The following is an 11,934-nucleotide window of genomic DNA, read 5'->3' on the forward strand; positions in this document are numbered from 1 at the left end:
CGCTCCGGCCCGAGCGCCAGCCGCGGGGACCCAGGCCGAGGCCGCGGGCAGACGGCGCCCGCGGAAGGAGGTCTGCGAGCCCCGGCCGGCGTCGAGGGCCAGGCCGAGAGCCGCAGCCCAGGCGGCCCGCAGGGGGCCGGGGCCTGGCCCGCCAGCACGGGGCGGTCGGGCCGGGGCGGGGGCGGGGGGGGACCCGGAGAGCGCGGCACCGGTCCCCGCGCAGCCCAGGCTGCGGGCGGCAGAGGGACGCACGCGCCGCGAACCCGGGCCGGCCTGCGGAGAGCTCCCCACCGCGCCCGGCGGCGGGGCGCTGCGGCGCGGGGCGGCCCGGGCACCCGAGCGAGCACGTGCGGGAGCGGCCCTGCCTGCGAGGCCAGGCCCGGCCACCGGCCTCTCCGGACCGGCTGAGGCCCAGCGGCCAGTGGGCCAATCGGGAGGCTCTCCCAGGAAAAGGGCTCCATGCACCGACCACAGGCCACAAGTAGGCTGCAGGAGCAGATGGTCAGAGGCCCCTCTCGTCCACTCTTGCTGCCCTGCCCCCTGGACCTCAAGTCACCCCACAGCCACGTGGGGGACCCCGATGGCCAGCTGCTCAGGGAGAAAAAAGCCTGAGCCTTATTGACAGATGGGTCAGGTTGATATGCACCCTCCCGTGGTGGGTTTAATGCTGAATGCAAATCCCCCAATGGGCCAAATGTTGGTTGTTTGTCTTTTTGCCATTTCTTGGGCCGCTCCTGTGGCATTTGGAGGTTTCCAGGCTAGGGGTCGAATCAGAGCTACAGCTGCCAGCCTACATCACAGCCACAGCCACGCGGGATCCGAGCCCTGTCTGTGACCTACACCCCAGCTCACAGCAACGCTGGATCCTTCACCCACTGAGCAAGGGCAGGGATCGAACCTGCAACCTCATGGTTCCTGGTCTGATTCGTTAACCACTGAGCCATGAGGGGAACTCCTGGTTGTTCACTTTGAGTAGAAGGAGAAATGGCCCAAGTTTCAAATATATACAGACTAATGGACAGCAGAAAATGGCTTGGCTGGGGCCTAGAGGGAAAACGGCTAGAAGACGTCTGGGGCAAAGGAATACTAGTGAGTGGTTATAATAAAAAGATCTTTCTGCCATATGTTCATGTCATCCAGAGAGGATCTACTGTGGAAAATGTTCGAAACAGTAACATAGACAAAGTGAACGACAATTGACATTAGCCAGCCTCACATGGCGCTGGCGAGATGTGGGCTAGTGGCCATGGTGGCATGGACCCCATAGCGAGGGTTCCCAGGGATTGTATCAGCTTTTTTTTTTTTTTTTTTTTTTTGTCTTTTTGCCATTTCTTGGGCTGCTCCCGTGGCACATGGAGGTTCCCTGGTTAGGGGTCTAATCGGAGCTGTAGCCACCAGCCTACGCCAGGGCCACAGCAACGCAGGATCCAAGCCGCATCTGTGACTTACACCACAGCTCACGGCAACGCCGGATCCTTAACCCACTGAGCGAGGCCAGGGATCCAACCCACAGCCTCATGGTTCCTAGTCGGATTCGTTAACCACTGAGCTAGGATGGGAATTCCTCCCCTGGTTTCTAAGACTCAAACCCATGTCCAGAGATAGGTGTTGTGACATATACACTAGCACAGTGCTTTCACTTTTGGACTTAAGTGAAAATATAAGATACATGAAAATTGTTTACTAGCTCGAGAGCTCGGAAGAACAGAGAATGAATAGGACATGAGCACCCGGAAAGACTTTTTTCTCCCACTGAGGAAACAGTGAAAACCCAAAGCTAGATAAAAGAACAAGATTGTGAGCCAGAGTAGCAGAAAGCCCAGGCCCTCGTCAAGTGGGACGTGATTCATGTCTCAGTTTCAGGGTAATCTGTGCAGTAAGTGACAAAATGTTCCTAGGTTCATAGGTTTTACTCCTTCCTAATTTATGTGGGGGTTTTGTTTGTGTAATTCCCTGGGGATTTGATGGATTAAATTTTGCCAAATATATTTGGCAACAAAGTCCTTGACCTGAACAGTTCGTTCACATTTTATCTAAAACCAATGGGGAAACCTATTATACTCCCTGACCCCTGCTTAGAAGTTGAGCAGCTGCAGGAATAGATAATATAAAACTGAATTTTCCCAGATGTTTATTTCAAACCTTGGCAGGGGTTGTCAGGATGTGTCCAGAGTCAGCTTATCCTGTTAATCACTATCAAAATAATCTAGACTATAAAATGGTATCATCAAAATAAAAATGCTATCAACCTTTTCCTGGTAAGTACATGTGACCGACTATGAAACAGCAGAAAGCAAGATAACAAATAAGTCATTTTCTCCATTCAATTCAACTTTACACTCAGACGACTGTTCCCTATATACATCAGCCTGCATGCTGGGCGAACGCTATAACACAAAGCACGCAATGGAGTCAGCACAACTATCTCAGCATTAATTTTCAATAAGGGCCATGTTAACGGTTAAAGGGCCAATTGTTCATTTATTTTTTAAGTGATCTAATTAGCTAATGGTTCATTTAGCTACCAGGCCACTGGCCACCTTTAGGATCAAAGAATTCGACATAAGAGCAAAACCTGTAAAACCCTTAGAAGAAAATACAGATGTAAATCTCCGTGACTTTGGATTTGCCAATGGCTTTTGAGGTATGACAGCAAAAGCACAAGAAACCAGCAGAAAAAAATAGATAAACTGGAGTTCATCAAAATGAAAACTTCTTCTGGGAGAAACGACAAAAAGAATTCTCAAGATAACCCAATTTTCAAAAGGGCCAAAGAGGGAGTTCCCTTGTGGCACAGTGAATTCATGAGGTCATTGCTATGGCGCAGGTTTGATCCCTGCCTGGCCTGGGAATTTCTGCATATGCCGTGGGTGAAGCACCCCCCCCAATTAAATAAATAAATAAAACAAAAATGGACCACAGATTTGAATAAACATGTCATTAAAGATACAGGAATGACCAATTACACATGGAAGGATGCTCAGCATGTTTAGCTGTCTAGTATGTGCTGCACATGGCACTTTCATGCACTGCTGGCAAGAGCATAAAATGGTACAATACATGCTATAAGATTAAACATGCGTTTCCACATGGCCCAGCAATTTCACTTCTAGATATTTAGCTAGGATAAGTGGAAACAGATGGCTGCACAATAACTTTTCCAGGACTGTTCATAGAAGGCTTATTTATATTAGCCCCTAGAAACGATCCAAAGGTCCCCGTGGCGGTGAAAAGACAATGGTCATTACACAGTGGGATATATGCCCATAGCGGAGCAATAATCAGCAATAAAAAGGACAGAACAACTTTATGCAACAACCTCGGTGAATTTCCAAATCATGATGCTGAGGATAAAAAGCCAGATACTGAGGAGTTCCCCTGTGGCACAGTGGGTTGAGGATCTGGCATTGGCACTGCAGTTTGATCCCTGGCCCAGGAACTGCCACATTCCATCAGTATGGCCAAAAAGAAAAAAAAAAAAAGGAAAGCCAGAAACTGAATGAATCCACTGATATGAAAATCTTGAAAAGTCAAAAGCAAATCTGTAATTCCAGAAAGAATCTTGCTGCCTGGTGCCAGGTCAGGGTAGAGAGACCCAGTGAAAAGCTGAAAGAGCGTTGATGTACAGGTCCCGCATGTTGATTCGGGCAGTGTTATGTAACTTGTATGCATTTGTCCAACTATACATTTAAAATCTGTGGGTTTCTGGAGTTCCCATCATGGCTCAGTGGTTAATGAATCTGACTAGGAACCATGAGGTTGCGGGTTCGATCCCTGGCCTTGCTCCGTGGGCTAAGGATCCGGCGTTGCCCTGAGCTGTGGTGTAGGTCGCAGACGCAGCTCGGATCTGGCATTGCTGTGGCTGTGGTGTAGGCCGGCGGCTACAGCTCCGATTTGACCCTGGGTCTGGGGACCTCCACAGGCTGCAGGAGCAGATGGAATTAAGGTTGCTAATCTGCTGATCTTGAGAGGGGGAGCGCCTCCTGAAATATCTGAGTGGGTCGAATGTGATCACGAAGGTTCCTCAAGGTGGAAGAGGGAGGCAGAACAGAAGGGAAAGGAGCCGTGGGAGTGGGAGTCAAACAGACCCGAAGCATGAAAGGGGCTTGAAAATGGAGGGTGGAAACAGAAAGAAGGAATGAAACTGCAAAGGAGCCTGGAAGTGGACTCCCCCTCCACGCCCTGCCCCGGCCAGAGCCTCCAGCAGGGAGCCCTGCCAGCACCTTGATTCGGGCCTCATATGATCCTGAGCAGAGCACCTGGTCGAAGGCACTGGATTTCTGACCCACGAAAACTGTGAACTATTAGGTAAGTGTTGTTGCAAGCTAAGTTGGAGGTAATTTGTTACACAGCAATAGGACACAAATAGGATACTCAACGTTGATCCAAGCATCAAAAATATAAGTTGAAAAGCAAATAACAAGTGAGATTAAAAAGATTAGGCTTCTTTTTTTTTTTTTTTTTTTTAAGGCCACATCCATGGCATATGGAGGTTCCCAGGCTAGGGGTCAAATCAGAGCTACAGCTGCTGGCCTACACCACAGCTCACGACAATGCCGGATCCTTAACCCACTGAACGAGGCCAGGGATCAAACCCTCACCCTCATGGATACTTGTCAGGTTCTTAACCTGCTAAGCCACAATGGGAACTCCAAAATCAGGCTTCTAAATGAAATTGAAGAGGATATTACAAATTGTACTGAGAACGATGAAAAGAAAACTCTTCATAACATAACCCTTGGGATATGGAAAAGTTGTTCTCAGGGACAAATGTAATCCTTTCATATTAAAAGCAAAGGACAAAAGACAAAGAAAAGGATATATTGCTTTCCCCAGATATTAGAAAAATATAGCAGGACAAGCCAAGAGAAACTAAGAAGAGATCATTGATAAAGATTAAATCTGAAAATAAGTATAAAAAACCACTTGGAAGAACAAAAAAGCCAAAAGCTTATTATTTGAAAAGACCACCAACAGCCAAATAGACAAATGCCTGGTAAACTTGTTCATGGATACAAGATACATAGCAAAGATTTAGGAATTTAAGAATGAGAAAGCAGAATGGCCATCATTAAGAAGTCGGCAAATAACAATTGCTGGAGAGGGTGTGGAGAAAAGGGAACCCTCCTGCACTGTTGGTGGGAATATAAATTGGTACAACCACTGTGGAGCATAGTATGGAGGTATATCAGAAAACTAAATATAGAACTACCATAGGACCCATCAGTCCCACTCTTGGGCATATATCCAGACAAAACTTTCCTAGAAAAGGACACAGGTACCTGTATGTTCACTGCAGCACTATTCACAATAGCCACGACAGGGAAACAACCCAAATGTCCACCGACAGATGAATGAATTTGGAAGATGTGGTATATATACACAATGGAATACTACTCAGCCATCAAAAAGAACAAAATAATACCATTTGCAGCAACATGGATGGAACTAGAGACTCTCATACGAAGTGAAGGAAGTCAGAAAGAGAAAGACAAATACCATCTGATATCACTTATATTTGCAATATAAAATATGGCACAAATGAAACTTTCCAAAGAAAAGAAACTCATGGACTTGGAGAACAGACTTGTGGTGGCCAAGGGGGAGTGGGAGGAAGTGGGAGGGAGTGGGATGGACTGGGAGTTTGGGGTTAGTAGATGCAAACTATTGCATTTGCAGTGGATAAGCAATGAGGTCCCACTGTACAGCACCGGGAACTATATCCAGTCACTTGTGATGGAACATGACGGAGGATAATGTGAGAAAAGGAAGGTGTGTATACATAGATATATATAACTGGGTCACTTTGCCGTACAGCAGACATTGGCAGAATATTGTAAATCAACTATAATAAATTTTTTTAAAAAGAAAAAATAAATAAAAAGTTAAAAACAAAAAAGAGAATGAGAAAGGACACATAATTAGAGATAATGCGGAGTAAAAGAATCATGATAGAGCACTATATGAAACACAGTGGCTACAAAATTGAAAAAATAAAGGAAATGATTTCCTGGAAAGGTATAAAATTATTAAAGCTGACTCCAAAAATAAGTTGAAATCTGATTTGACCAATTAACGTAAAAGAGACTGCATATGTCACTTGGACCACATGGCTTCATAGGTGAGTCTTGTCTAACTTTAAAACAATAGATGGTCTTGGAGTTCCCATCGTGGCTCAGTGGTTAACGAACCCGACCAGCATCCATGAGGACATGGGTTAGACAGATCCCTGGCCTCGATCAGTGGGTGAAGGATCCGGCGTTGCCCTGAGCTGCGGTGTCGGTTGAAGCCGCAGCTCGGATCCCGCGTTGCTGTGGCGGTGGTGCAGGTCAGTGGCTACAGCTCCAATTGGACCCCTAGCCTGGGAACCTCCATATGCCTCAGGTGTGGCCCTAAAGAGACAAAAAGACAAAAAAAGAAGAAAAGAAAAAATAAAATAATAGATAATGTAATGTTATTTGCGCTATTCTAGGCACTAGGAAAAGACAGAGCACTCACTAATTCATTTGATAAAGCCAATAAAACCTTAATACCAAAATCTGGGAGTTCCCGTCGTGGCGCAGTGGTTAACGAATCCGACTAGGAACCATGAGGTTGCGGGTTCGGTCCCTGCCCTTGCTCAGTGGGTTAACGATCCGGCGTTGCCGTGAGCTGTGGTGTAGGTTGCAGATGCGGCTCGGATCCCGAGTTGCTGTGGCTCTGGCGTAGGCTGGTGGCTACAGCTCCGATTCAACCCTTGGCCTGGGAACCTCCATATGCCGCAGGATCGGCCCAAGAAATAGCAACAACAACAACAACAACAAACAACAAACGACAAACAACAAAAAGACAAAAAAAAAAAAATCTAATAACAATAGTGAAAAAATAAAGGCATATATCCAGAAAAATGAAAACCCTAATTTGAAAAGATACATGCACTTCGGTGTTCATAGGAGCACTCTTTGCAACAGCCAAGACACGGAAACAACCTAAGTGTCCACCGACAGACGATTGGATTCAGAAGATGTGGTACATATATACCACGGAATACTGCTCAGCCATAAAACAGAACGAAATAATGCCATTTGCAGCAAGGGACCTCGAGAATATTATACTTAGTGAAATAAGTCAGAGAAAGACAAATACTGTATGATAGCACTTCTATGCAGAATCTTAAAAATTGATACAAGTGAACTTAGTTACAAAACAGAAACAGACTCACAGACACAGCAAACAAACTTACCAAAGGGCAGGGGAGGGACAAATCAGGGATTAACAGCTACAAACTACATAAATAGATAAGCAACAAGGCTACATAGTATAGCACCAGGAGTTAGAGCCATTATCTTGTAATAATCTTTAATGGAATATAATATGCAAAATACTGAAACACTATGCCTTACGCTTGAAACCAACACAATATTGCAAATCAAATATACTTCAATTAAATATAAAGCTATAGATCAATCCCCATAATAAAGGCACACAGTATATAAAGAAACATTAGCACATAAACCCCGGCAATAATCAATGTGTCTGAACGCTAGGCTGTACTCCAAGAATGAAAGGGGGTTCGACGTCAGGAAGTCTACTGACAGAGTTGATTTGTCCTCCACACACGAAGTAAGAAAATTCCTCGCCTGCCAGATTGCTGCGAAGCCATTTCCAATGCAAATGCTTCGGCAAATGGGAATAGAAGGAACAAAGACCGCTTATCGGAAAGGAACAGCAGGAGTCAAGGATCCAGCAGTGTCACTATTAAGGCACAGGTTTGACCCCTGGCCTCGGATGAGGCAAAATGAGCACACACACAAACAAAAACCACCAAACAACCACATTCACACACACAAACACACAACCCAGCAAATGTTATTCTAAAAAGCAAACTATTACACGACTCTTTCAAGTAAAATAAGAGAAGAAATAATTGGTTATAAACATTGGGAAAGAGCTAGAATGTGTCTCATTTTGCTCATTTTGAATATGATTCAGTACTCATACCGACTCTTGTGTAAAATGATTACAGTTTATATGCGATTTTGGTAAGGTAGCTAAATTCAAGATGAATAAACACAAACCAATAGCTTTTCTCAGTTCTGGTACTTAAAATCGAGACCATCGGAGAAAACATCTGATTAACAATAGCAACACATCTATAAAATGCATAGGGCTAAATGTCACAATAAAGAAGTTACATTTATTATAGTAATACAATTAATGTATAAATTTAATGCTATTCCAAATAGAATCGCAACAGGGCTTGGCTCTTTTTTTTTCTTTTTTTAACTCTTTTCTTTTTATGGCCACACCTGCAGCATATGGAAGTTCCCAGGCTAGGGGCCAGATTGGAGCTGCAGCTGCTGGCCTACACCACAGCCACAGCAACACCAGATCCAAGCTGTATCTATGAGCTACAGTGCAGCTTGTGGCAAGGCCGGATACTTAACCCGCTGAGCAAGACCAGGCACCGAACCTGTATCCTCACAGACACTATGTCGGCTTCTTAACCCACTGAACCACAATGGGAATTCTGGGTTTGGCTTTTTTTAATCAGAAAAACATTTTAACATTTTTACATGGGAGAATAAAATGCCTAAGAAATGGTAAGAAAGGGGAGTTCCTGTCATGGCTCAGTGGTTAACAAATCCGACTAGGAACCATGAGGTTGCAGGTTTAATCCCTGGCCTCACTCGATGGGTTATGGATCTGGCATTGCCGCGAGCTGTGGTGTAGGTCTCAGACCTGTCTTGGATCCCATGTTGCTGTGGCTGCGGTGTGGACCCCTAGCCTGGGAACCTCCATATGCCTCGGGTGCAGCCCTAGAAAAGACCAAAAAAAAAAAAAAAATGGTGAGAAAGGTACAGGAAAGAGCAGTGAGGATTGAGATTTCACTTAGCAGACCTCAGAAGATACTATAGAGCCACGGTAATCAAATCAACAAATGAACCAAGAAGGAAATTAGGAAGAAGAAATGAATTGATGAAAGCAAAAGCAGAAATGACAACAAAAGATGGTTCCTGACAAAACCAATAACACTGAGAAACTGCTTGGACATACAATTTTTAAGAGAAGTAAAGAGACACACATCCTTCCACAGAGTATAAGAATGGAGATGTGACTGCAGACAGGTTTTGAGCTGTCTCTTATGCTCCTTGCCTCTTTGCCTTCTCTCTACCCTCTAGCTTCCAGAGTGACAGCACGTGACAAAGAGAAGCAATGGACAAAACAGAAAAAAAAATTCGGTAAATAGGTGAGATCTATGGAAAGGACTGGCAATCAGCATTTGTGCTGATAGCACAGATGCATGTGTGCCTTACCTGGAAGGGCTCTTTTCAGGGGGGCTTAAGTGGCCTCACAGCCATCCTAACCTGATGTCTGCACCTTCCTCCAGCCAGAGTCTCACCCCCACAGTCCTGATCAGACCCTCTAGACACGCCTTTCTTTACCTGGTGTCCACGTGCAGCTCACGGAGGAGTTCACTTTGCCGGTAGTCCCAGGACAGTTCCACTGCGCCCAGGTAGTATCTCCTGATGGCACTAAAGCCGAGTGGCAAGAGACACAGAAAGACACAGGTGGAGAGCTCTAGCTGCATGACTCTTACTGATCAAAAATGTCCAGCTGGAGAAATGAAAGATGAATTCTTCTCTAAGCTATTTTTGACTCCCGGGAGAAAAGGTAAACTTTTTCTGATTTCGTGAAAAGCCCCAAATTTTTCACAAAGGATTTTAGGGAACTTTACTGGCTGCATGTGACAGCAGCATTAGCACGAAGCAGTAGCAGAGAGGATGGCTTCCTCTGGGGCGGTGAGAAACGGCCACAGGAAGAAGCGAATAGGAAAAGGGAGGCTGAGCTAAAGCTTAACCCGTTCACCTCTGCAGAATGCTGCTGTGCCCAAAGCCTTTAACGAAAGGAAGGACGTTGGCCTCCAACCCGTATCCATGTGCCCAGCACGGTCCAGCTCGTTCTTAGTAGTAGCAGCAGCAAGAGACGCTAAGGACGTTGTTGAAGATTCTGGAATCCACCTGCGCCAGCCTGAGTAAGCCTCACTCTCTCCCGCCCTCACACAGACATCGCCGAAGGATCTTTAAAACCGCGAAGCACATCCTGTCACCTCTTCGCCCGGAGCCTGCGCTGGCTTCTGGCTTGCCTCGAGGGAGGTCTTCGTTTTCTCCATGGCCTAGAGAATTCTCCCTGACCTCCACAGCCCTCTCCCCGACCTCCGAGGTCTCGTCTCCCTCGGGCCTCTTGCTCTTCCTTGATGTTCCAAGCACACTCTTGTACCGGGACCTTAGCACCAGAAACGCCTTTGCCCAGATCGCCACGCGTTTCCACCCCCACGCCTCCTGCCAGTCTCGGCGCAACCCCGGTCCATGAGCTCAAACGTGTGCCGCCGCGCGTGCACCGCAAGCTCTGGGACCTCTGGCACCCCGAGATCCCTCTTGGCTTCATTTTCCTACAGAGCAGCTTAATGTATGTATGAGCGACGCAGCATAAATGTACTTCTCCTCCACTGTCTTTTTTGGTCTTTTTTGTCTTTTTAGAGCCGCATCAGTGGCATACGCAGGTTCCCAGGCCAGGGGTCCAATTGCAGCTGTAGCCGCCGGCCTCCACCACAGCCACAGCGACACGGGATCCGAGCTGCATCTGCGACCCATACCACAGCTCATGGCAGTGCCGGATCCTTCACCCACTGAGCGAGGCCAGGGATGGAACCCGTGTCCTCATGGATGCCATCGGGTTCACTAACCGTTGAGCCACGCCGGGAACTCTTCTCTCGCACTGTTGTAACCTGATGCTTCTTAAGGTGGTTTACACTCGGCTCAGGTACAGACTCTATCTTTTTACATGAAAATGTAGCCATGCTGAGCTTAAGCAGAGACGCTGCTCAGTTGAAGGTATATTAGGAGGAGCGAGAGCCTCCCCAAGGGCTCCAAAGTATAGGAGCTAACAGGGATCTTGACCAGGGTTTCTTCAAGGAACGTTATCAATGAGAGTCCATTTCTGCATGGATAAGAACGTGTTTGGGAGCAGCTGGCAAGGTGTGGGCCAGCTTGCAAACAATCAGGAAGAAGCCCCTTTGATTAAACATTTGCTGAGACGTTCTCTCTGCCAGGTACCAGTTTGGCTGGATAATAGCTGGCATGTAATATACTCCAGGCTCTGTTCTAAGCGCTTTTCGAATGCAGCTGGAATTCTTGTCTTCATTGCATAGGTGATTGATGAAACCAAAGCACAGAGAGGTTAGCCAACTTGGTTGTAGTCACACAGTTTGTAGCACTCAAACCCATTTGAGTTGGCTCCAGAAGTCATGCTCCCCACCCTTACACCATCCTCCCATGCTTCAGAGATGAATAAAACCCAGTTCCTGCTTTCTGGGAGTCATGGTGCAGGCGGGGAGACAAAGGTAGACAGATAGTCACAACCCCGAGTGATGATTCTCCGTTGGATGCTTTACACCTTATGTAATTTAACCCTCACAACGAGACTGCCAAGTGAGCACAGATGAATCATCTGAGGGGCAGAGAGGTTAAATGGTTTGCCAAAGAGTACACAACCACACATTTGGCCTAGCCCGATGCTGTCCTAGGCACTGGTGCACAGCAGTGAAAAATGTAAACAACTGAGAGACAATAAGCAATACCTGTAATACTTGAGTAACTTATGTGTGTTAGATGCAAATAAGGGCTCTGCACAAGAGGAACAAAAGTAGAAGGAAGGGAAAGGAGGGGTGTACCAGGTTGCAATTTTATTTTATTTTTTTGCTTTTTAGGGCCACACTTACCGCATATGGAAGTTCCCAGGCTAGGGGTCGAATCCGAGCTACAGCTGCAGGCCTACACCACAGCTACAGCAACACCAGATCCCAGCCACTTCTGCGACCTACACCACAGCTCATGGCAATACCGGATCTTTAACCCACTGAGCGAGGCCAGGGTTCGAACCCCGTACTCGTGG

At 46.5% G+C, this 11,934-nt stretch overlaps 1 protein-coding gene across 1 annotated transcript in view; it reads right to left on the reverse strand.

The window, feature by feature from the left end:
* F8 (coagulation factor VIII) overlaps positions 1 to 9,773 on the reverse strand; it is an 85,634-nt gene extending 75,861 nt beyond the window's left edge. The window contains 1 exon segment of the mRNA NM_214167.3: positions 9,426 to 9,773. Coding sequence (NP_999332.3) covers positions 9,426 to 9,571 — 146 coding nt within the window. The 5' untranslated portion in view covers positions 9,572 to 9,773.
* Positions 9,774 to 11,934: the final 2,161 nt, after the last annotated feature.

The sequence above is a fragment of the Sus scrofa genome, chromosome X (genome assembly GCF_054392235.1).
Source record: "Sus scrofa isolate SSC_HxYL_T2T_F1_AM1 chromosome X, Sscrofa_HxYL_maternal_Yorkshire_Landrace_v2.0, whole genome shotgun sequence".
Lineage (NCBI taxonomy): Eukaryota > Metazoa > Chordata > Mammalia > Artiodactyla > Suidae > Sus > Sus scrofa.